This window comes from Canis lupus, chromosome 36 (genome assembly GCF_011100685.1).
Source record: "Canis lupus familiaris isolate Mischka breed German Shepherd chromosome 36, alternate assembly UU_Cfam_GSD_1.0, whole genome shotgun sequence".
NCBI classification, from domain to species: domain Eukaryota; kingdom Metazoa; phylum Chordata; class Mammalia; order Carnivora; family Canidae; genus Canis; species Canis lupus.
Genome location: NC_049257.1, coordinates 16,127,453 through 16,154,373, shown reverse-complemented (window position 1 = coordinate 16,154,373; position 26,921 = coordinate 16,127,453). Strand labels below are relative to the sequence as shown.

Genomic DNA, 26,921 nt, shown 5'->3' with positions numbered 1-26,921 from the left:
CTCCTTTCCGCTCATGTTCTTTCTCTATCTTTGTTGTTATCTCTGTATCTCTCAAATAAATAAATAACATTTTTTTAAAAAAATCATTAATCTCACTGGCAGTTAACTGTTATTCTAGTGACTTTGTCTACAGTTGTAGCTAAGGCTTGAAGCAAAGGTAGCTATAGACACTAAACTAGTAAGACAGCTCTTAGGCAGTGAAGAGAGCGCTTCTGTCTTTCTTATCCTCTGTCACCATTGATGACTTACTTTATCCTCTGACATTGTTGCTATTCATTAGAGCTTATTCTCCTTCTTTATCCTAAGCATGAATGTGTCCTGGAGGGTAGACAGGAAAGAAGAGCACCTGACCCACAATGGAACCATTCTATTTTTATGAGCTCCAGCCATGCAGTTCCAGAGAGGGATATGGCCAGGGAGTGTTGGGGTTGGATTTGAGGGTGCATACCAGTGGCAATTCTGCTTACAAATCAGCCAACATCACATTCCTTTGTAGGAACTCTGTCACACTGTTTCTGAGGAAGTATAATTTTGCTTCTTTGCCAGCAGCTGCACAGACATATTTTCCACATTACTCAAGCTTCTGCTAGTGGCCACCTGGATGTGACAGAGAACGTCAAGCCTAAACAGAATTAAAAGTTATCAGTCATCTTAATTCGTTTCCAGGAAGTTAAAAATTATCTACAGTATATTTCCTGATACGAAAAACCAAGGATTTTTTTCATGCTCTCTTGAATATTTGTTTAGGACATAAATAGATGAGCAGTGCTGATAATGTTCACTTAGAGTGCTCTGTACAAGGCTGCCTATTTTGGCCTATTTATGTTAACAATGAACTTGAGTGAAGCTAATGAGAAGGTTATTTTAGGGCCTTGGAAACCGCAGTAAAGGAAAATGACAGTTCCCACAGAACCATAGTGTGACTGAAATAGAAAGGTGGTGACTGGCCTCTCTCTATAGGAGCAGGAAAAGCAGGCTGGAGAGGACTGATGATACTGCTTTGAAGCATTTGGTTTGCTTATTAGCATCTCCAGTCTCTTTCTAAGCAAGTTTTCTGGCTGCCGTGGAGATGCAGAACTCAAGACTCCATTTTTTTTTTTTTTTTAAGATTTTATTTATTTACTCATGAGAGACACAGAGAGAGAGAGATGCATAGACACAGGCAGAGGGAGAAGCAGGCTCCATGCAGGGAGCCTGAGGTGGGACTCGATCCCGGGTCTCCAGGATCACATTCCGGGCTGCAGGCGGCGCTAAACCACTGCGCCACCGGGGCTGCCCTCAAGACTCCATTTTAAAATGGCTCAAAGTTGGGGATCCCTGGTGGCTCAGTGGTTTAGCGCCTGCCTTTATCAAGTTCCACCTCAGGCTCCCTGCATAGAGCCTGCTTCTCCCTCTACCTGGGTCTCTGCCTCTCTCTCCCTCTCTCTGTGTCTCTCATGAATAAATAAATAAAATCTTAAAAAATAAAATAAAATAAAATGGCTTAATGTGCTGGAGGTTTCTGCTGGGTCCCCACCCCACCCTGGAGCACGACTCAGTGTAGTGGACTTCACACATGCCACAAGCCCAAGGAGAGGACCACACACCACACAACGAGGGTGACTGTGTGATCACATTTAAGCAGAGTTGCATAGAGCAGCAACTGAGGCTGCTGTGAGGATGGCATTGAGTGAGAGGACATTACAGTGAGAGTCAATAACCTTCCTAGCCACCCAGCCAGGCTCCACCAGGGATCATAGACCTGTAGATTGCAGAAGCCCTAGGTGAGGCTTCTGATGTGATATTTAGCATCTCTGAAGAATACAGGTCAAGGTGAATGGATCAGTTTAAAAGCTCTACTCAGAAAACATTGTGAAAACCCAAAGGAGGCTCTGACCCGGTTCTTCTCCTGTGCCTCTGTCCTAAGTCTCTGACAAAGCTCGTTTTTTCCCCATCACAAAGTATTCCATTTGTAGATCGTTATATGGCATAAACGATGTCTATTGATCTTATCTCACTAATTTTAATGCCCTGGGAAGAAATACTGGTTGTTCTCCCATGCTGGCCTACTCTCTAGCACACTTCTTTTGGTCTCTGTGTGTGTCACTCTCTCCTGTCACTCCCTTTTCTCATTTCTCACCTATTGTCTCAGATGCTGTGAGAACTGAAGTCAGGAAACACCCTCACAGTTCTGAAAATAAGAGCTTAAGCATCACAAACAATATAATCTTTTGCTGTGAGTTGGTTGACATTTCATTTCTATGATTAAAATGTATAACATCCAAGCTCTCATTAGCTGTTTTTCTTTCACTTAGATGCCGAGATTAATAATTTTAATTCTACATTTCCTTTTGGTAATTTCTTTTAAATTTTATGATAGCTCATATTTCTTTTAAAAGCAGGTTAATTCAGAGAAATAAGGCAAATACATTTGGCAGTTTTTGAGTTAACACGATTATATTTTACAATTTCCTAAAAAACATCTCCGGGGTGTTATATCTCAGCTGGTAATTTAGAAAATGTAATGGGTTTTTAAAACTTAATAACAAAAGCAGCTGCTATTTTTACTTCAAAATATTCTTCCAAATAATTATCTATCTAGGGTGAGTTATCTATGTCCAGCAAAATAGTAAGAAAATTCCACTATACCTTACCTTGTGAATTCCTTTACTGCTTAAAAGTGTCCTATGTGGAGAAAAAAAAAAAAATAGAGTAGTTGAAAATTTTGTGTGCTTATAGAGTACTTGTTTTTACATCATCTTTGGTTTAAGATTTCATGCAGTGCTGTTAGAAATATACTTTTCACTGGGCACCTGGCTGGTTCAGTCAGTAGAGTGTGCAACTCTTTATCTTAGGGTTTTAAGTTCAAACTCCATGTTGAGTGTAGAGATTACTTAAAAATAAAATCATAAATATATATATATAAATATATACATGCTAAATATATTTTTCATAAGAGTTTTTTCTTTTTTTTTAAGGTTGTATTTAATGATTTACTTTAGATAGAGATTGAGAACACATATGTGCAGGAGACTGAGCAGGGAGGAGTGGAAGGGGAAGAGGGGAGGGAGGGGAAAGAATGCCAAAGAGATTCCATGCTGAGCCCAAGGTAGCAGGGGGTTCAATCTCATGGCCCTGAGATCATGACCCAAGTGAAACCAAGAGTTGGATGCTTAACCAACTGAGCCACCCAGGTGCCCTAAGAGGTTTTTTTTAACTAGACAATGAACTTTTATCAGTGATACGTGGAAATTTCCAACTTTGAGAGCTCAGGTGTTTGCATAATTGATGTGCAAAAATAACTCTAAATTGCTTTTTGTGGGACACCTGGGTGGCTCAGTGTTGAGCAATCTGCCTTTGGTTCAGGTCCTGATGCAGGGGTCCTGGGATTGAGTCCCACATCGGGCACCCCACAGGGAGCCTGCTTCTCCCTCTGCCTAAGTCTCTGCCTTTCTCTGTATGTCTCTCATGAATAAATAAATAAAGTGTTTAAAATAAATAAATAAATATATTGCTTTTTGTTATGTTTTAACAGGATAATTTTAAATAATTAATATTAATCACATATATGGCAGATACATAAATGGTTTAATTCAATTTCTTAGTTGTGATATTCAATGTGATTCAGGGTGAATTCTGAATATTTAAATATAGTTAGTATGTCATATTCTTTCTTCCCCTCAGCAGTATTAAATTTAAGAAGTGAATAATTGAGAATTTGCTTTATCTGTCTGTGGTTAAACACATCACTACATCCCTTTTACTGCCATTGGTGTAGAACAATTGACTCTGAATCCAGAGCGTAGAAAAACGAAAGGAGAAAACTGCTTCTCCAAGAAAAATTGATCATTAATATGCCTGTTTAGAAAATCAGTTGGTTAAAAAAAAAAAATCAGTTGGTTGTGCTTGGCTGGCTCAGTTGGTAGAGCATGTAACTCTTGATCACAGGGTCATGGATTTGAACCCCATGTTGGGGGTAGAATTTATTTTTAAACAAACAAGCAAATAAATAAATAAATAAATAGAAAATAATTTGGACGAGATTAATACAGGGCACATTTCTCCACACTAAATATTTGACTTTACTAGCCTGAACTTGAGATAAGCTAACAGCTGGTTGAAACTAAATTTTTCACCCATGGTCAGGAAAATAGCTCTTCTACTTCCTGTTATCACAGATACCTTCAAAGTTCAGGAAATTAACTCATATGCTGGTGTTTACCTTGTCTCATAACTATAACTGTGAGTTTGATTGAGCTTCTGTGGTGTCCCAGAAGCTGTCACATGTTATTGGGAACTATGAGTTGCCAGCATTGATTGAGATAACTGCTGAAAGCACAACTTAAAAAGCAAAGAACAAGCAAGCAAGTTCCAGGCGATTAGCCTTTACCCTAGCCCATGCTGGGTGCTGTTTCTGTTTTGTTTCTGTCCCACAAACCCATCTGTTCTCTCTCTCTCTCTTTTTTTTTTTTAAGGTTTTATTTAATTATTCATGAGAGGCAGAGACACAGACAGAGGGAGAAGCAGGCTCCTCACAGGGATTTGATCCTTGGGCCTGGGATCACACCCTGAGTTGAAGGCAAATGCTCAACTCCTGAGCCACCCAGGAATCCCCCGATCTGTTAGATCTGTTAGATCTGTTAGATCTCTTAGATCATTTTATGTTTACATTGTTCATCATAATTTCATCATATAATCTTTCATAGTTTATATTTTCTGTAAATCAAATGGTATTTAGTTCTGTATTTCTGATCTGTTTTTATGAAGGTTCACTCCAATCAGCATTATTTGTACAATTTAATTATACTGATTATGTCATACTGGGGTTTTAATTTCAATTTGATGCTTCATAATGAAAGTACAAAATCAGAAAAACAGGTTTTTAAGGTTTTTTTTTTTTCTTTTCGTAATTTCTACACCCACTGTGGGGTTCAAACTCACAAATCTGAGATCAAGAGTCACATGTTCTTCCAGCCGAACCAGCCAGGCAACCTGAGAGCATGAGCTTTGAAGTTCAGGTCCTGGCTATAGTAGGTAACATTGGAAAATTTTCTATCCCCTCTGACCTTGAATTTCTTTGTAAATTGAAATAATAATATGTCTAAATGGGGAAAAAATTCAAATAAAGCATTTGACATAGTGCCTGGTCATAATAAACACAGTATGTGTTATTGTTGATATGGGTATGATGATTTATGGTTTTTTTCTCTTAATTCCTGAAGAGTGGGATGTACTTGAAAAAGGCTTAGAAGTGTACATGTTAGCAGCCCTTGATCATGCTTTTCTCTTAGTAATCAAATCCTTTTTAAAGATTGCACAATCCAGGGTCGAATTTAGATGCTTAATATATTTGGAATCTGAGCCAGATTCCAGTTACCTTGCTACAGATTCATCTTCTTTATAAGCTATAGAAATTAAAACAGTAGTAGTTACAGGCTTATATTTAAGATAGCAACCTGATCCAAGATTTTGTAGTTTGTAGAACTGGCAATATTTAATGTTCTCCATAAATTCATGGGGCTTAATAAGAAATTACATAGACTTTTTCGACCTTGAACATGGAGATACCCAAATTCAACCCCTCATCAACTGAGAAAACTTTGTAGACAAGTTGAATGAAGCATTCAACTAAGATTCTGTTTTTGTGTATAAGATACAGATAAACCTTTTCAAAAGAAGGAACTACCTAATAATCATTACATTGTTACCATCACTCTAAATTTTCATCTGATATAAATCAGTATAAAATAAATTTTAGAACTGCAATCAGTATATAGATCGATCTGTGTGAATGTCTTCTGTTAATATCATTGTCCTTTACATTTTAATTGCCACGAAAAATTACTATATTTTGACCTGAGTGGCTTGCTTGGTCACTCCTATGTTGTTGGTTTTTGAGCTATTTCCTACTTCTTCCTATTTTAAATAGCACTGCTGTGAACATCTTTTCTTTCAAGTTGAGGTCCTGCTATTTATACCCTTCCCCCGAGTTAATTCCTAGGAGAATATTTCCACAAATTAATCAAGGTTTAATACTATATTCTAGTTACTGATAGGTTCAAACTCACTTCACAGCTTGGTATTGAAAACTCAGATACTATAGATTTGATTAAATGTATGTCTTCTTAGGTGGTTGCTTTTTATTAAACAGAATTTTTTTTTTTTTTTTTTTTTTTTTTTTTACCAGCATAGAGTGAGTTAACAAAGAGAGTTTTTAAGGTAAAAGTAAAAAAAGGTGTAAGAAGACCCTGGGGAAATTTGATAGTGTCCTAAATTCCTCCTGAATCTGATTTCAGAATGTTGTTTTATTTTCTCACACAGTTTATCAGGTACACTCCAGTTCTTAAAAGTAGAGATAGAACTATTTTAAAGATAATATGTAACATTTTTAGATTAACCATAAATGGGCTTCTTTCCATTAGTGCAGCTGTGAGCATGTTTTGGACTTCAACATCACATAATTCTTTTGTTACAGAGGTCTACTTTCATTTCTCAGACCTTAAATACGGATGGGAGTTTCTGTCTTTATAGCAGTCCTGCTGCCGGATACAATTCAGCCTTGATGGGAAGGAAGTTTTGTGGCCAGATGGGTGGAGATCCATGTACAAGGCCATAAAGATAAAAATGGAAAGAAAAGGAAAACTATACAAGATTCTGTAACAAAGATGAACCTGACTACAGGCAACTGCTTGTTCTGAGAGTCAGGGCTTCTTTAAAATTAGGAAAGAAATGAGTCCATTGTTTTTATTCGTAATTTAGTTTATTTGGGGGATAGTAATTTCATATAGATCAAAATTCAAGTAATTATTTTATAAACTCTGGCCCCCAGACACCCAGTTGCCCTTTTTGGACAACTAGAGGCAGCCAGTATTACTAATTACATGATTTTCCTTCCAGAAATATTCTGCACATATACATGTAAATATGTATGTACATGCATTATGTTTCTGTATATGCACACATGTGTTCTTTATCTTTTTTCCCCTAACAAATGGTTGTGTCATAGACACCCAACATAATCTTGGAAATTGTATCAATAGAAGGTCTCTTTTAATCTTTATTGTTGTTGTTGTTTATAGTTTTTTTTTTTTAAGATTTTATTTATTCATAAGAGAGACACAGAAAGAGAGGCAGAGACACAGGCAGAGGGAGAAGCAGGCTCCATGCAGGGAGCCCGATGTGGGACTTGATCCTGGGACTCCAGGATCACGCCATGGGGCTGAAGGCAATGCTCAATGGCTGAGCCACCCAGGCATCCCATAGATTTTATTTGTTTATTTGAGAAAAAGAAAGAGAGAGAAAAGGAGAGACAGCGTGAGCTGGGGGAGGGGCAGAAAGAGAAGCAGACTTCCCGCTGAGCAAGGAGACTGACTCAGGACTCAATCCCGGGACCCCAGGATCATGACCCAAGCCAAAAACAGATGCTCAACTGACTGAACTAACTACCCAGGTGCCCCTTTTTTGTTCTTTGAAAGCACTTTAAAAATGTCTTGTGCCGGGGCGCCTGGGTAGCTTAGTCAGTTAAGTGTATGGTTCCAGCTCAGGTCATGATCTCAGGGTCCTGGGATTAAGCCTCACATTGGGCTTGGGCTCTTTGCTTAGTGGTTAGTTGTCTTCTCCCTCTCCCTCTGTGCTTGTGCTCTCTTTTTCTCTCTCTCTTTCACTCTCTCTCTCAAATAAATAAATAAAAGCTTTTTAAAAATGTGTCTATATTGAGTGAGAGTAATTCTTAACCCAGGGATCAAGTATACACAGTAGTGTCTAAGAAATGTCTGTTGAGTGAAGGAGTGAGTGAGTTATTTTATTAATTTAAGGTACAAATAAAGAGAGGGAAAAAGCTAAGAATTGTCTGAAGTTGAGACTGTTGACCTAACCCTCACCCTGGGACCAAGGGAAATCTAAGGGGTAACATCATAAAAGGCAATTTATTTTAAAAAGGCATATCTCTTTAAGGCTTCATATTAGATGTCAATAGGAAGAGATTCCCCTGGAGGTGGGGGAAGAATGGAATGGCTCCTGGATTCCAGGAGTCCTGGCTCTGTTGTGACTGGCTCTGGGACCTGGAACAAGTGGGTTCATATCTCTGTGCTGTCCTTTGTTCAAATGTAAAACAAGGGAGTTGGAGTAGATTATTTCAATGGGCTGTTCTGGTTGTAAGATTATGTCATTTATAATTCTGCAGTTTCCTGTCTATTTACCAATTTGCACAAGATATCTGTCATGTTGAAACCACATTTATAGAGAAATTTAAAAATGAGGTATCATTCCCTATAGATTATTGGTAAAAATGTGATTATTAAGAAGCTAGGATTTAGATTATAGAAAAGTAGTTTGTAATGATTATACTCCTTACAAAAATTTATTGGCCAAACTATTAAGACATTTATGGGGATAGAACTTAATACCCCACATATTGACACATTTTGAGAGAATCAGTACTCTGTAATTTTAACCTGTAAGAGCAAAAAAAAAAAAAAAATCAGATAAAAATTATAATATTAAAATTATTCAATAGTAAATGTAATTGTTATAAATGATAATGTCTGTAATATATTTAACAGTATATATATTTAATAAATAAATATAAATATATAATAAATATATTTAGTTATTAAAATAGTAACTAACAAACATAATTCATAGTAAAATATTTTTTTCTTTATTTTAGTTACGTTTGAGAATGAAGCTAGTAAATATTGGGACACACTTTATAAGATTCATAAGAATAAGTTTTTCAAAGATCGTAATTGGCTGTTGATAAATAAATATATTTAGTTATTAAAATAGTAACTAACAAACATAATTCATAGTAAAATATTTTTTTCTTTATTTTAGTTACGTTTGAGAATGAAGCTAGTAAATATTGGGACACATTTTATAAGATTCATAAGAATAAGTTTTTCAAAGATCGTAATTGGCTGTTGAGGGAATTTCCTGAAATTATTCCAGTTGATCAAAAAACTGAACAGAAGTTGCAAGAGTTATCATGGGATCATGCAAAAACTAGTGCTGCAAATGGTTTCTCAAGAATGCACTGCCCTACTATGCCTGAAGAAAAAAATTATAATAAGAAAAGGTGTGGTTCATCAGATGGTCAAAGGAAAGCGGGATCACATTTTTCCAACCTAGACTCTAAAGAACACAGAAAAGGACCTCTGAAGACAGAATTGTTTCCTGGTAGCAACGCCACTTTCAGAATCCTAGAGGTACTGTCCTGCTGGGGCAAAGATGGGGAATGGCAAATAACTTTGAAATGTATATTCCATATGGCTTTATTAATAATCCAGATTTTTTAGGGGGAAAATGATCAAATCTAACTAAGTGTTCAGTATACTTCTGTGCATAAAGAATATTTGAGGGACTCATATCTATATTCAGTTTCTAAGTTTGTGATTTTTTTTTATTTTTTTATTTTATTTATTTATTTTTTTTTTATGATAGTCACAGAGAGAAAGAGAGAGAGAGAGAGAGAGAGAGAGAGGCAGAGACACAGGCAGAGGGAGAAGCAGGCTCCATGCACCGGGAGCCTGATGTGGGATTCGATCCCGGGTCTCCAGGATCGCGCCCTGGGCCAAAGGCAGGCGCCAAACCGCTGCACCACCCAGGGATCCCCTAAGTTTGTGATTTTTAATTTGTTTTCATTTCTAACTTGAAGGCAGTTTTAAATACCAATAAAATTTTGGCCTTAATTTCTATCTCTTTCTGTTATTAACCTTTTTTTTTTTATTAACCCTTTATAAGTGAAATAGAAATAAGTGAGATACATAATTAGCTGTAATCTGGTATAGACCTTGAACTGCCTATTTTCAAAAATAAATCTCTTACCTCTGGTTATAAAGGTAGTATTGTATACATTGATTAGAGAGTTTGCTAAAGAGTAGGTAAGAAAAAATTATCTACCATCTCACATACAAGGGAGTTAACCACTCTTAACATTTTACTGTAATTTTTCCTTTTGTTTATACTGTTTTATGCAGTTGAGCTATAGAGTACCTGTATTTTGGGGTTTTGCTTTGTTTCTATTTAACATCATAACATAAGCAGTTTTTTTAATCTTAAAAATTATCTATGAACATTTTCATGACTGCAAAATATTTTACTACATAAAGTACTTTAATTCTGCTTATCTATTTTTACAATACTAGGCATTTAAATTGTTTTCAGGTTTTCTCCAGCAAATGTGGGTATAGACATTTCTGTATTTTATTATCTTGGGTTAGAACCACTTGCTCATAATTTATTTTAAAAATTTAATGCCCTTAAAATATATTGCCAAATCACTTTCTAAGAAATTGTGTTAATATCAACTCATGGCAATATATGTCTATTTCATCATAAACCTCATTGATTAGAATATTCTAATTTTAGGGGCGCCTGGGTGGCTTAGTCCGTTAAGCGGTTAAGCAGCTGTCCTCAGCTCACATCATGATCCCAGGGTCCTAAGATTAAGCCCCACATGGGACTCCCTGCTTAGTGAAGAGTCTGCTTCTCCCTCTCCCTGTCCCTCTGCTTATGTTCTGACTCTGTCTCCTCTGTCAAATAAAAAAATAAATTTTTGAAGAAAAAAAAAGAATATTCTTTTTTTTAAGTGCTTTCCTCTTTGATAGATGAAAATTATACCTCATTTTAATTTGCATTTCTTTCATTGTTAACTAGGTCACATAGTTCTTCAAATGTTTAGAAGTCATTTGCACTTCTTTTGTATTGTTTATTTCCTTTGCTTATTTATCTCTTTGATTTTTTTAAATGAACTCATTTCCTCTTACCATATTTATTGCCAGTTTTTTTTCCACAGTGTGTTGATCACCTTTTAATTTGGTTTGAGTTTTATCGTGTAAAAATTTAAAATGTTTACATAGTTACATTTTTGTCAGTATTATTCTTGTGACTTCATTGCTTTTGAGTTTAGAAAACCCTGTAACACCTAGACATCCAGTACATTTCTTCTAGTTTTGTTTTTTTTTAAATAAAAAAAATCTAACATTGGTGAGGAAAATTTAACCTGTTTTCATATTTGTTTATTCTTTTGATTTTTTAGGTTGGCTGTGGTGCTGGAAATAGTGTTTTTCCAATTTTGAACACTTTACAGTGAGTTTTAAAGTTTTTTCCTACAAAATTTTATGTATATATGGGGCGTTAAGAAATTCTGGAAAAATTGTCATATGTATGCCAGTAGCATTCTTGCTCTCATATAAACAATGACTAAAGCAAGTTTCAAAAGAATTGCCTTAGTCTTAGTGTCTAATTTTATGTGAACTAGGAATTACTCTGAAAAGAGTGTTTCACAGACATGGGTTTGAAATAATTTTTTTAAGCTTATGTGTGCGTGGATGAGAGAATAAGAAAAGACCAAGAGATTTGACCCTTCCACTAAGCTGTGGATCGCTTAACTTCAGAGATCTCTTTGCTTCTCCAGGTATGCAGGTGCCATTTTACACAGAATTGAATTTAAAGTTTATACTTTTGGGGATCCCTGGGTGGCTCAGCGGTTTAGCTCCTGCCTTTGGGCCAGGGCGTGGTCCTGGAGTCCCAGGATCGAGCCCCACATCGGGCTCCTGGCATGGAGCCTGCTTCTCCCAATGCCCATGTCTCTGCCTCTCTCTCTCTCCCTCTCTCTCTCTGTCTATCATGAATATATAAATTTTAAAAAATCTTTAAAAAAATAAATAAAATAAAACTTCTACTTTAACCCTCATTTTATTTTCTTATTACTTCTGGAGCCACACCCAGAATAAGACCTCCCTTTGTCAAGTGATTGTCTCTAGACTTGAAATTGTTTAGCAGTAATAGCCACTAACCCTAAGACAAAAAGGTAGACATAGATGTTAGGGGCAGAGATGCTCTGATATGCCTTTCCTGCTCACCGCCTCACTTATGTGTTATAGTATATCCATGATGAAGACACTCCTCACAAAGCTTTTTAGCACCTTTTACCTATGGATGGTCTTTATAGTTTACACAATAGCTTTCACATTATTTGCCCTTTATAAAACGGACATAAGCACATTGCAGAACATTTCCATGGGGGGGCGGGAATCACCCATCATCGCCACCATCCTACACATAGCTGCTGTCAGCATTTTTGTTGTAATTCCTTTCAGTCTTTTCTCTATGTGTATTTTAAATTTTAATGATGCTATTTTTTAGCTTTTCCTTGTGAAAATGTAAAAGCATACAGAAAAGAGTAACACAATGGATTCTTATATACCTACCACTTCAATTTAACAGTTAACATAATGCCAACATCATGACATCAGTACATTCTTCATTACTATTCTAAACCTAATGTAATAATAGTGATTTCCTGATACCATTAGATTACCAGCTAAGTGGCCAGGCAGACGTGATGGTGGCCAATTTGCAGTTCTGAATGACCTTTCTCTTTTTGTATTTATTTTCTTTGTTTTCCTTTTTCCCCATTTCTGGGCCAATATTCCCTGTTCTTTATTACCACATAGCCAGTTTCCTTCACCCCAGTAACTTCAGAGCTTACAATAACACATAAATTGATGACTTTGGCAATTAATAATGTATTACTTTATGACTCATCTCAAGGTATTATTTAATGTGTCATTTAAGTCTTGTCTCTCCAACCATGGTATGTATTCCTTGAAGTAGAAAGCATATTTTATTTTACCCTAATCTGATTTTCCAGGTGGCTTAAAAGTATAATACAGTTGGTTAGAGCTCAATACATATGGACTCGTATCTCTGAATTCCCATTTGTCAGTTATATTTTTCCCTCTTTACTTTTTCCTCCCAACTAATAATTGCAAGCTCTTGCTTCCTCCCTTATACTTCTTGGCTCTGTCTTTTTTAAAAAATCAATGTAGCTTGATAACCTAAGATAATTAATTCATCTTTAAGAGGCAACCAGTGATTAGCTTTCCAAAGGGAGAATTAGACTTTTTCCCTATCTAAGAAATTATGTTTTATTACTTTCAGAGAGTATAGGATGAATGTTTTACATTTTCAGAATATTTTACCATAATTAGACCTCTTGAATTGAGAGGTCATATCATTCTCCAAGGATCATTTAATGCTTAAGCCCCCTACCAAGAGAGGGCTGGGTGGTGTGGTCGTAGTAGTGGTATTTACACCTGCTTACTGGGAGAAGGGCCAAGGCTGTCAGCTGATTTTACAGAACAGCTTTGGAAAGTCATTGAGTGGTCACAAGACTTCATCTTGGGCTGTGATGCAGTGGGAATTCAGTCTCAGAGGTCATACTGCCGTACTAGTAGAACACATGGCAGATGGTACATGCTTTCCTTTAGCTACTAGACTGTTCCATCTCTTGTGGCTGTTTAGTAACCACTCCCCAAAGGTTAACTGCATACTTTTATAATGAGCTAGATGTGCCAGTGTCCAAATTCGTTTTTATAGAACCGTGATATGTTCTTAAGTTTTTAAGTTCCTAGAAGGCAGAGGCAGATCTTCCAAAAAAATAAATAATAAAAAATAAATAATAATAATAATAATGTAAAAATAATAATAGCAATAGCAACAAATATAATAATGACTAATATTTGTTAGGTGCCTACTCTGAGTTATGCATCTTTCCGGAAACATATGAATCTCTTCAATCCTCATAATGACCTTAGATTCCATAGTTATCTCTGCTTGATGATGAAGAAACAGAATTACAGAGAAATTAAGTAACTATTCCAGGGTCTTAAAACTGAGCAGGAGAGCCAGGATTCAAACCATAGGCAGTTCGGTTCCAGAGCCCTTGCCCTTAGCCATATCACATGGGGCTATGCATCTAAGTGCTTATTGAGAACATTTGAAACGTATGCAATCACCCAGCAAGTTAGGAGTCACGAATATATGGATTTTGTAGGAAACAATAGGGGTATAGGCTGCAGTAAAGCGCTGTTTTTTTTTATGGGACAGATGAAGAAGATAAGCAGTGCAAGTCATAACCAAATCCTATATATCATATTTTAACTGATCTTAAATTGAATGCAAATCCCAAATGCCACAGCATGAGTGCATTGTATGTGAATATAGTATCCATCAATGAGGAGCAATTCAAGAGTATAATCTAAGCTTGGATGGGATTTTATTTGTGGAATATATATTTGTTCTTGTATTTCATATTCATTTAGTAGTCCTCCTTACTTGAAATGTCTCCTGAATCAAATTAGAACTTCTAATTATATGTTTCAAGGCCCACTTGTACATCCTGCTATGAGCTCCTGGGATCAACTCTGCTTCTCATCCCTAGCATATAACTTCCATCTCTAAGTCCTTATACCATTTATCCTTCTACCCACTCAGCAATGCTATTCCCCTTCTTCAAAATTCTTAAGACTTACACTTCAGGAACTCTGCTCTATCCACAACACTCTAGAAGCTATATAAAACCAATCATGTCCCCAGCTAGGACCATAGTTATAATTATTGTTTAATGACATACCAATCTCTTTCTGTGATCCAGACATGGTACTAAGTAACATGATGCAAAGTTTATTTGATACCAGCATACGAGGGATAATCAAGAAGAGTACTGGCCCGCATAATTCAAAGTATTTGTGCCCATGAGTCACCATGGTCCAGACGTTGTTACTGAATTTCAGGTAAAGGCTAAACAGAACCTGTGTAAGTTTAGTGGAGGCCAATTAAAACTACTCAAGACTTTCATATGCATAAACAGCCCCTGCCAAAAAATGACTCGCTTTATTTACATTTGCAAATAAAACAACTAAGTCTTAGAGAGGTTAAGTCAGTTAATAAATGGCAAATTCAGGATTTAAACACAGGTCTATTTGGTTCCAAAATTTATACTCTTACTATTTTATTAGACAATTTCATTTACTACCTTGTATTCTAATGCTTGGTACAAACATGAAGCTTAATAAATGTTTGACAATAACTGGAAAAGATAACTAAGAATTATTATATTAGTGTCTTATTCTTTTTTAGAAGTTGTATTTACATACTATTAAATATATATATATTTATATATATATTCCTATTCCTTTAGGGGCATCAGAGCCTCTGTGAGAGACCCAAGAGCCAAATGAGTTATATGCATAAAAAGGGGAATAGGGGAGCATCAAGGACACAGGGGTCTGAGAGTCCTTGCACAAAGGCAGAACTTGACTAAGCTATGAGGAGCTGCAGGCCTTGCTGGCTGGAAGCACAGAAGAAAGACTGCGGGAGGTAGGGGGAGCAGGAGGAAGATGGAGCAGTGATAATGGACAGCTTTGGAGGTTTCCAATGTGAGAGTAAGGCAGGTCCTTCAAAACCAGGACAGGAATTTTAAAGTTACCCTGTAGTTAATGGTAAGTATTTGAGACAATACTGTTTCAGAAGCAGCATGAAGGCACCCAAATACCATTATAGAGGACAATATCTAAAAAAGAAGAAATAACAAGCCAGGTGTCATCCAAAATTCTATTAAAGAAATGCTTAACAAGTTCAAGCCTACAGTTTCCTTTCATCTGTAACCTGAGCATATATGAATCCTAGATTTAAAAATTGTTTCCATTTTCATAGGGATGCTCCTGAGTCCTTTCTTTATTGTTGTGATTTTGCTTCTGGAGCTGTGGAACTAGTAAAGGTATGCCTCATATTTTCTTTAAAGGGAACCATGTAAAAAAATAAAAATAAATAAAAATAAATAAAGGGAACCACGTAAGGATCTAATTCATTTGCTGCTGAAGTGATATTTTTGAAATGTTTCAGATGTTCTCTGTGACCATTTTTAACTGAGTTCTTACTATTTCTGGGAATCATATAATCAGCTGGTGCCTAAGATATCACCCTAAAATTTCAAATTTAAAATAAAGTTGAAGGGACAGGTATACCTAGAAGGTCAACAGCTCCTACAAGGTGATTTTTTTTTTTTTTTCTAGAGAGGGAAGAAGAGAGAGAGGGAGAGAATTTTTTTTTTTTTTTTAAGATTTACTTATTTATTTGAGAGAGAGAGAGAGAGTATGCACACAGGCTGGAGGAGGAGCAGAGGGAGAGGAAGAGAATCCCAAGCAGACTCCTTGCAGAGCGCAGAGCTGGTACAGGGCTCAGTCTTACTACCCTGATATCATGACCTGAGCTGAAACTAAGAGTTGATGCTCAACCGACTGAGCCACTCAATCACTCCAGGAGAGGGAATCTTAAGCAGGCTCCATGCCTAATGTGGAGCCTGACACAGGGCTTCATCTCAAGATGGGGCTTGATCTGAGGACTCTGAGATCATGACCTCAGTTGAAACCAAGAGTTGGATGCTTAACCAACTGAGCCACCCAGGTGCTCCCTATAAGGTGATCTTATTCATATTTATGTCTCTAGAGGCCTACACAGAGTCTGACACATAGTAGGCACTCATTACATTAAAAATTTTGAATTAAAAAAATTTGAGGCACCAGGTTGGCTCAGTTGGTTAATCATCTACCTTTGGCTCAGGTCGCGATCTCAGGATTCTGGGATCGACCCCACATTGGGCTTCTGGCTCAGTGGGGAGTCTGCTTCTCCCTCTCTCTCTACTTTTCCCCTCTCCACTCATGTGCTCCTCTCTCACTCTGTTCTCTTTCTCTCTAATAAATGAATAAATAATCTAAAAAAAGATGTTTAAAAAATTTGAGAATGTATATGATACAAATGTAAATTGTCTTAAACTGTTTGGAAAGCAGTGGGGAGCCTGGATTTATTTGACCAATCCCCAATAGCTAGTAAGCATTACCTTAGCAAAAAGTATTTTTAGGAGATGGAAAAGGAATAGAAATTCTGCTAACAGAAATGTATGTATAGTCAGTACATGGAACTTAATTTCTGATACTAAGAGTAATATTTATTCATGGTAGACAGTTTCTAAAATACTAAAAAGCCTAAACAGGGCAGCCCAGGTGGCTCAGCCCAGGGTGTGATCCTGGAGTCCCGGGATCAGGTCCCACATCGGGCTCCCTGCGTGGAGCCTGCTTCTCCCTCTGCCTGTGTCTCTGCCTCTATCTGTGTCTCTCATGAATAAATAAATAAAATCTTAAAAAAAAAAAAAGCCTAAAAAGGAAGATAAAATTCACCTATAATCACACTTCCTAAAGTCCTATGGTTAATCAAGGTTAGTATTTTGTTATGTATCCTTTTGGTGTTGTTTTGTAGGCAAATTATGTGTGTGTGAATATGTGTGTACTCTGATTTTTTTTTAAATAACAGCTTTATTGAAATATAGTTCATAACATGGAATTCACCATTTTAAAGTATACAACTCTGTGATTTTTTTAGTATATTTACAGAGTTGTGCAATCATTACTGTTGCCTAGTTTTTGATTACCTAGTAAAGGATATTTGTATTTTAAGCCAAAGGAGGCATGGAATAAGCACTGGGAGAGAGAGCTGAGGACCATCTCGGTGCCTCTGAAATAACATAAGATAGGCTTCGACAATGCAGCTTGTTGACTGAAAGGCCTGCCCTACTCTACTTTTAAAACTAAAGAGGGATTGTGAAGAATATTTGTTATCGAGTCCAAGTGCTAGACTTAATTTTTTAAGACCGTTTGAAATAAACTAACAATACTGAATCTGAAATAAAGTGTATTCAAATTTACAGAGGAAAGGCATTAGAGAGAAATATAGTTTGACCTTTTTATTTTAAGAAAAATGCAAGAAGTCTGCTAACTACGGTTTTGTTTTGTTTTTCGTTTTGTTTTTTTTTGGTTTTTTTTTTGTATTCCTTTATCATGATAGTTGCACTCATCCTATAGAGCAGCCCAGTGTTGTGCCTTTGTTCATGACGTTTGTGATGAGGGCTTACCCTTCCCTTTTCCAGATGGGATCCTGGACGTGATTCTCCTTGTCTTTGTGCTCTCTTCTATTCATCCTGACAGGTAACCGAAGACAAAAGGGCAAAGCAAATGTGTAAACCCCCTTTATCAGTCGTGGTTTTCAGAACTATTAAAAAAAGCGACAATTCTTGAATTTATTACTTAGTGAACTACACTGTGTAAAACATGCAGCCTTTTAAATGCAGTTTTTTCTTTCTCCAGACTTTTAGAAAGAAACTGGTCAAACTGCTTCATTAGTGAGCTTTCTATCACTGTCAGAGTGAAGTTAGCATATTCCAGCAAGACACATACCTATTAAAAGTGACAATGCTTCAAGGAAATTACAAATTCAGAACAGCCTAATAGACTCCCAAGAGGGAAATTGTACTTGGTGATCAGAAACAAACATCTTTGATTTAGTATCTTACTGAATGTTCGTGAAGAGGTGGGCTGTGAATCTGGTTTCACACCGGTCTGTCCACAGGCTTTAAAAATTTTGTTTTAAAGAAGTCCTCCAGGGAATTAAGGGTACTCAAGATCTGCCAGATTAACCTTGGACCTTTATAATCTAAGACTGGCCTACTGCCATCATTTAAATATTTATGACTTAAATTTTTTGTTCACACAATGTTTTGAAACAGCCAACATAGCTTTTGTCCAGATAGGAAACAGAAAGAGATATTACCAGCCATTAAAATGATAGCTTGCTTAAAATTTTGCCACCTCTTATGTATCAAAGCCCCTGTGTGGTGTCAAGGGTTGTGCATTTTTAGGTTTTCTTAAAATTGGGTTTTCTACTGTGGTAGTAGATTCAGCCTCAGGAAAGTTTCTCTGCTGGCAGGTACAGACTTGACATCAACCAGTCTTTGATGAGTATGACCCTTTCTCAAAGATATTGAGTTAATATGTGCTTTTTCCTTTGCAATTAGAAATTCTCTAGGAGGGATCCCTTGGTGGTGCAGCGGTTTGGCGCCTGCCTTTGGCCCAGGGCGCGATCCTGGAGACCCAGGATCGAGTCCCACATTGGGCTCCCGGTGCATGGAGCCTGCTTCTCCCTCTGCCTATCTCTCTGCCTCTCTCTCACTGTGTGCCTATCATAAAAAAAAAAAAAAAAAAAAAAAATTCTCTAGGACCCTTTACAGTCCTTTTACTTTTCATTTAGAAATGAGCACTCTGGGGGAAAAAAAAAAAGAAATGAGCACTCTGTTTGTTGAAAGATAAATTAAATTTCCAAATAGATCTGAATGAAACATATTTGCACCTGATGAGATATATCACATTCCATGAAGCTACTTTTTCCTCCCAGTTTCTATTATCTATGTCTTTCTGCTATTCTGTTCAGAATATTGGCATCATCCAGGTACTGGTAAAAAGATGTCATCTATATATTTTGTTTCATAGTTTAAAAAATGAATAGTTAAAAGGATGGAGTAGGTGGATAGAGATCAAGATTTTCTATTTGACACTTCTAACAGGAAATGTTTAAATTCCAAATAAGACCACAAAAACACTACTTGAAATTAGTTTAGATAATGTATTTTCTCATGATATGAAGTGAATGTTAAAAAGAAGGAGAAGCAGATGTCTTGGAAAGACTACTGTTATCCCACAGTATGTTCATTCTATTTATTTATTATAAGATAAATTCAGATGTATCATGTCTCTAGCTACTTTCTTACCTATGTGGAAATGATCTAAAAATATGGTGAATGAGTAGAAGGAGGGCAATAATAAGTGAAAAGACAGTATCTTTAGGGTCATTTGGGACTGTGGTAGTGTATTCAGCCCCACAAAAGCTTTAGAAAAGTGGCTTTTTGCCAACTTGGAAAATCTACACACAAATGAAGGGCAAGCAGTTCTGCTAGACCTCGAGTCTGGGGATCTCAGCTTAAATGGGAATAAACCATAAGAGACTACAAAAGAAGAGCTAAATAAAATAAAGTACAGTATGTTTACCACAGATCCAAGCACAGAGTAGCCAATTAATACTTTTTCTAATCTCTTCTTTTCTTTTTCCTCGCCTTCCATCTAGAGGTGGATGAAGATAGCAGAATTGGCCCTAGTAAGATAAAGAAAAGGGACCCTCTCCCATTCTTGTCCTGTCCATCTCCCCTAGCCCACTCGCACCTGCAGTTCTCAGGAACTGGTTCTGGAACTTGGCACTGAGCCAAGCAAGATTGGTTGATGAAGAAAAGCAGCTCCCCACCCTTGCCTTTACCCACAACCCCAGACTTTAAAAGATAGTTGGGTAGAAAGGATTTGCAGAGGGAGATGACAACATTTTGAAGTATCTGGCTTTTTACTTTTCTGCATTTTTGTTTCATACTTGTTTTAGTAATAATTGCAGAAAGATCTTTTTCTCCGTACATAAAACATTTATCCTGGGATCCCTGGGTGGCGCAGCAGTTTGGCTCCTGCCTTTGGCCCAGGGCGCGATCCTGGAGACCCGGGATTGAATGCCACGTCTGGCTCCCGGTGCATGGAGCCTGCTTCTCCCTCTGCCTATGTCTCTGCCTCTCTCTCTGTCTCTCTCTCTCTCTCTCTCTGTGACTATCATAAAAAAAAAAAAAAATTATCCTGAAAGTGAGTATTTTTAAGGGTTGGATATGGTTTTCTTTAATTGCCAAAGCCTAAGGCCATAAACACAGTGTGAAAGTAACCTGTAATAAAATAAACAAGGAAAAATTATTTTCTTTTTTCTCTTTCATGTACTTATGTTCCAGTTTTTTAAGAGAGCATTTCATCTAATTATGCCACCTCTTTCTGTTATATTTCTATCTTTTCATAGTTGCTTCCATTTTCTCACTATCTACTTCCTTCATAACCTGACATAAATCTGGCTTTTCACTCCTTTATTCCACTGAACAGTGTTTTAATTGGAAGGAATTTACAGATTAACTGATGCAAACTTCTCATTTTTAAAATAAAGTCTAGAAGCTTTAAGTAGCATGGATAAAACAGTGATGGCAAGGACTTAGCACACAGGCTGGCATTTACCATTCTCTGCTCAGGGTAGACACTGATAACTGATTTTGTACCCTGATTGTCATTCCCAATGAACGCTAAGAGTCCTTCTCAATCGAGCTCTGTAGGCACCCAATGTCAGTCACTCGGCATTGATATGAGATCTGAAATCTTTGCCATCTCTGACCCATAATCACACATAAGACCGTGAACGATTAACCAAAAACATTAAGTCGAGAGCAGTCACAAGGGGTCGTCTTTGACTGGTAGCCAGATGAAAAGAATAAATAATAAAAAAAGAAAGTAAAGGCTTCCCAGTATTGAGCTGGGGCTTGGAGTGTGAACAGAATTTAAATAGGCAGAAAGTAAGAAGGAGAGAATTCTTTGAGGGGAAACCACATGACCAAAGGCATGGACTGCTTCAGAGCCAAGCAAGTAACAGTTTGCCAGAAGTTGATGCTTCACATTAGGACATGATAGGAAAGATGTTGGAGAGATCCAGGCTAGTTGTATGAGATCTTTTTTTTTTTTTTTTAATATTTTATTTATTCATGAGAGAGAAACAGAGACATAGGCAGAGGGAGACACAGGCTCCCTGCAGGTAGCCCAATGTGGGACTCAATCTTAGGACCCCAGGATCACAAGCTGAGCCAAAGGCAGATGCTCAACCACTGAGCCACCCAGGTGCCCCAGTTGTAGAAGATCTTAAGGGCCCACCTAAGAAATTGAAATTTTATCTGTGGATTAAAATCATGAACATTTTTGGGCAAAGGGATGATTTGACAGAACCATCATTTTAAGCAGAAAAATTCATGAATGATATGCAGGAAGAATTAACAGGAGGAATAATATTAAGCATGTTAGGAAGTATTCTGCTTCCAAGCCTAAGGAGGTAGCAATTTGTGCTAAAGGACTACCAAAGAGAAACAAAAGGGAGACAAAATATCAATTAAAAAAAGAAGATGGGCAGCCCTGGTGGCCCAGTGGTTTAGGGCTGCCTTCATTCAGCCCAGGGTGTGATCCTGTAGACCCCAGATTGAGTCCCATGTCAGGCTCCTTGCATGGAGCCTGCTTCTCCCTCTGCCTATGTCTCTGCCTCTCTCTTTCTCTCTGTGTCTGTCGTGAATAAATAAATAAAATCTTAAAAAAAAAAAAAAAAGAAGAAGAAGAAGAAGACCTAGAATTGGATGACAAATGGTTGTGGAGAGGCTACTGAAAGAAGAGGAAAAGGAAAGGGGTTAATGATATCTCTGAGGTGTAACACAATAAATGAGGATACTTTTGAACCAAATAAAGGAGAAGGAGCTAGTTTTCGAGGAAATGTGTAATCTGAGACAACTCCACCATATATTTTATCTTGCAAGGAAAATGAAGCGACTTCAGTATTTATCTGCCTTGGAACTACTGTAACTTGATATAAATACCAGGAACCATCTATGTAGTTTTGCAGTGCAGCTTTGACATATCAAGCTCTGTGAAGTCAGCACTCTGGTCATTTGGGTGATTACTACTCTAGGTCTTTTAAATCTGATCTTTACAAAAATAAATAAATAAATCTGATCTTTTAGCAAGTTGGTATCCTTTTTCCTTTCTATACAAAATATTTTTTGTTTTGTCGCCATTACATCTGCAGTTAGATTTTTTTGGCCCTATTGAGCTTTCCTTATTTTGTCTTGAAGAAGGTTAAATGTGGCATGTAAAACAAGATTTCTGCAGACCGTATCTTGCTTTGCCTTCAAAGGATGCAAGGCGTTATAAACCGACTGTCCAACTTACTGAAGCCTGGAGGAATGCTGTTATTTCGGGACTATGGAAGATATGATAAGACTCAGCTTCGTTTTAAAAGGGGTATATTTAGTTTGGAATTATTTTCATGTGTTTTAAAGAATGTCCTATTTATATTTTATGTCAAATTTTTGTTTTGTTTTAAGGGATACTAAGTTTCTCTAATCACAATTATGTTTTTTAGGGCATTGCTTATCTGAAAATTTTTATGTTCGAGGAGATGGTACCAGAGCATATTTTTTTACAAAAGGTATGCTTATCTATAAGAGAAAATAGTTAGCTGTGAAAACTCTCATTGGTGACCCTGTAACCACATTGTAACTGTTGTGCATGATAGCTTGAAAATGGCCTTTTTGTCTTTTAATCTTTTTCCAGTTGAAATTGCTTGAAAGAATCACTTGTTCATCCTTATACCCAAATGAAGGTGTAGTCTGTTCCATTTTAGAAGTACTGTTAGCCCAGATATGAAAAAAATGATAACATGCCACAGCCAGAGGAGAGAACTTGATTTTAAGAGTCCATAGAAAATTACTTATCTTTTGTCAATTTCCCTTTTTAAAAAAAGTGTTTAAATCCTTGAATGCAGAATGAATGTTTTCTGAATGATGCTATCAGAATGATGTTTTCTGCATTCAGGGATTTTCTCCAAACTAATGTGAGTACTTTTATAATTTGCCATTTGGGGTCTCTGCAACCCAACAAAACCTCAGAACAGAGGGCACCTTTAAAAATATTGAAATCTACAACCAGTAGTATTGTATATCTGTTCATGCCTGCTATGTTAAGCTGTTTATACTTGGTGTATTCCTGTGAAGTAGAAGAAATCCATTTGGTTTCACAGGTTTCCTTAACCAATTTATTCTAGGGAGTTTCTTGTATAAATGAAATTTAGATGGTCAGTCATTCCATTAATGTTCCATTGTTCCTGACTGCTCCCCTCTTGTCTACCACCATGCCCCAGTCACATATACATCTGATTGCCATTTTTGTCTCACAGGGGAAGTCCACAATATGTTCTGCAAGGCTGGGTTAGACGAGAAGCAAAATCTGGTTGATCGTCGCTTACAAGTGAATAGGAAAAAACAAGTGAAAATGCACCGAGTGTGGGTTCAAGGCAAATTCCAGAAACCATTCCACTTGACTCAGAAAACCTCCAAATTGGTGTTTTAACTTTGGCTTTCTCATGGCTGAACTATGTACCATGTTAAGGTACAAACCAGAGGATTACACAATACAAAGACTTCTATAAATCTTTCATTTTTGAAAGGACAATCAGAAGAAAAGAGAATTTGTATATCCTGCTGTTTATCATGGGTGAGCTCCTATGTTTAAGCACTTGCAAATTATTTGGAAGAGTATACTATATTCTGTGTTTTCAAAACTTAATATGCTGAAACTTGCTTGAGTTTATTATGCCTAACCATTTTGTTTGTTCTTTGAATTTTATAAGCATTCAATTAAATTACTGATATAAGATAATTCTGAGAAACCATACCCTGCTATTTTTTGGAAGCGCAAAAAAAAAACACACATTTATTTATGCATTAGTCTAACACAGTTAAACTCTCTTCCTCTCTTATCTAGTAGCAGAGAAGCAGCTCTCCTTGTTTCCCTGGCAAGCCACAAGACCTATATGAAGGTGAATTTTTTGTTTTGTTATTTTCTGTTTTCCTCAAAACTCTTTTTTTTTTTAATTCAGAGACTAATGTCTGAAACAGAATTTTAGTTTCTCTTTCCTGTCCTAAAATTGGGGAAGTATGACCCATGCTAACATTTTCAGGCTATTTTTAGGTGTACAAGTTGTTGTAAGCTCTCTTTAAGACAACTATTATACCCAAGAAAATTCTTAAATTGTACCAATTAAAAATATATTTACTACCTTGCCTCAAAAAGGATATAAATTGGCTTGCAAATTGCACTTTGTGAAAATGGAGTTTCTGAGATTGGCTTTTCATTTGTTATACAACATACACTGAGTACTTACATTCTGCTAAATTATATGTACCAATACAATCAATAAAGACCCAACCCTGTCTTCAGAGAGCACAGATAGGATCTGGCTGGCAAAACAAAAGATGCATATCCCAAGCATCTAAATCACAATTTCAGATAATATATAAACAGGTACTTCTCAGCTAGCTTTGGTTATGAGCCACAAAAATCTGGAAGAAATGGACAATCCTTTGAAGGGCCACATTGGAAGAGTTCAGTTCCCACTGTTTTACTTTTTTGAATTGACTTAAAATTCCTTTTTCTAAAAGAATGTGATTGGTCCAACTTGAGTCACAGATTCATTTCCTGACAGTTCGGGGTAGGCCACCTTCATAGATGGTGCCACCTGAATGGATGGAGTGGAGGAATGTTCCTCAAAGGACAATGAAATATTGTTACCAAAAAAAGGGAGGAGGGATGCTATGCTGCCCCATCACAAACAGCATGTCACATAGTGGTGGTTCCAAAGAGAGAAGTGAGCTGGTGGGAAGAAAGGGGGAAGAAGCCTTGATGTTCTGTGGAGAGGTGGGTGTCAGGCTAGTCCTTGAACATATGCCCTCTGTAGATGGGAAGAAGACAAGTCTGTTTGGTGTGGGTCCTTCCTGATGATGAATTGTGGGGAAAAGATAGGGAGGGGGTCAGCTTCTCACAGCCTTGTATAGAAGGCACATTGGGTTCTAGTCTGGAGCAATCTAAGGTTTGCTTGTTTCTGTTTTATCCTACCATAACATGTTATAAATATGTTTAGAGACATTGAGGCATCCTATATGGGACGGAATGCAGTAAGGTGGCACCATCTATGGGGGCGGCAAGGAAGACCACACATAAAGGTTTTTTGCACACACTTGCCTCGGTAGCAGTTCCTCAGAAATACAATATCAAGGTTTCTGTTTAAACATGGTATAGTCAATAAATGCAGAAGTACCTGACACTCTTTACTCAGTTGTATCTCATAATTAAAGTGTACATTTAAAAGCCAAACTAGTAATGAAAGTATTACATACAACAAGGGCAGTTAGATAAGTTAATGTTGCTATGGGAACCCCAGCAGATTTTCTTGTGTCTCAACTTAAAAATCATGGCCTAAGGTGGTTTTAAAAACAACAGAAGGTAAAATCATTCGCATATTCTCACACATGTAAATTGTACTCTCTCTCTCTCTCTCTCTCTCTCTCTCAGTCCTAAATAGCAGATTTAAGCCAGGCTTTTGACTGGCACAGTAAAATTCAGCTTTATGTCTTTCTATAACGTATTATAGCATGTAGTTAACCTTTAGAAACTTCAAAAATACACCAACCAAATTTGGACTGTGAGACACAAACTGGGCTCTTTTGGGCTCAGTCTAGCATAGACCTCCTATGTCACATGGCTGCTCATCAGTAGGACCTTTTCTACCAGTGTCTTCTACTTGTCTGGTCAGTCTTTCTCTTGCTTAATCCACCCAAATAGGCCCCATACTTAAAGTTTGTGGCTAGACAAAATGACTTTTGGCAGAGGGGGAAAAGAAAGAGAGAAAGACCTGATTTGGAATATTGCCTCTAGATGTTAAAAAATCATGAAGTGTTGCAAATGTATCTGCTTGGGTATTAGTTTAAAATATTTGATAACTGCATGAAATTCTAATTTTTTTCTTCATGAACATAAAGCTAGGGCCAGTTAGTTAGGTAGAGTTGATTTTTAAAAGTTCATCTTCTGAGGGAGCTGAATGTCAAAAGGACCATTTTCTTTCTAACAGAAAAAGATGTTCCTTCATCTTCTTACAATACGGAAACAATGAAATATTCTATATTAAAAATGGACCCTCCATTTTTCTCCAGTTCTAAAAGTTCACTTTTGACCATTTTCCAAATGTAAAAACTTGCACACGAAGAACTGTTTCAGAAGTTTGTAAGAAAGCCAAGGTAACAGTTTCTATTATTAAAAGTTTTGCATTTCGTATGACCATTTATCATATTGAAACACACCCAGTTAAATGTTGACTTCTGAAAAATTATTTGCCTTGCTTGACTCAGTTTTATCTCTAAATTATGAATACGTTGAGGTTTCTACCATTATGTAATCTAAATCGTTACTATACCTTTGTTTGTGAAAACTCACCCATATTTAGACTGTTAAACTTCAGGTAAGTTAAATTCTTGCCCTCACACTCTTCTGCTAAGTATTCCTATGGTTTTCCAACTCATCAGAGCCAAGTTCTGAAGCCTGAATATATCATACATTGTTACTTCTAATTGGTTTTAATGTTTATTATGCTCCTCACAAGTGCAGATTAACTTCACATTTGCATCACTAATAGACCTCTTGCTGAGCCTCAGCTCCTTCTACTTCCTGCCCCCCCCCTTAGTCATCCGTAGAGGACAGGTTGGCGTGGGTATTCCCCGCCCCCCCCAACTTGTGAAAGTGCATTGTAAATTCTAAAGCACTGAATATATGTGAGGT

General features: G+C 36.9%; 1 protein-coding gene across 16 annotated transcripts in view; it reads left to right on the top strand.

The window, feature by feature from the left end:
- The window catches only part of METTL8 (methyltransferase like 8), an 89,554-nt gene extending 63,134 nt beyond the window's left edge, over window positions 1-26,420 (top strand). For 11 of the 16 annotated variants that reach the window (XM_038584823.1, XM_038584820.1, XM_038584826.1 and 8 more), the window contains 8 exons: window positions 8,815-9,185; window positions 11,018-11,067; window positions 15,481-15,544; window positions 17,665-17,804; window positions 22,447-22,553; window positions 22,675-22,740; window positions 23,488-23,804; window positions 24,075-24,129. In XM_038584823.1, coding sequence (XP_038440751.1) covers window positions 8,815-9,185; window positions 11,018-11,067; window positions 15,481-15,544; window positions 17,665-17,804; window positions 22,447-22,553; window positions 22,675-22,740; window positions 23,488-23,660 — 971 coding nt within the window. In that variant the 3' untranslated portion in view covers window positions 23,661-23,804; window positions 24,075-24,129. Of the gene's footprint in view, window positions 1-8,814; window positions 9,186-11,017; window positions 11,068-15,480; window positions 15,545-17,664; window positions 17,805-22,446; window positions 22,554-22,674; window positions 22,741-23,487; window positions 23,980-24,074; window positions 24,409-26,217 lie in introns of those variants that run through there. The other 5 variants (XM_038584814.1, XM_038584816.1, XM_038584817.1 and 2 more) reach the window with 5 other exon arrangements.
- The last annotated feature ends 501 nt before the right edge of the window (window positions 26,421-26,921 follow it).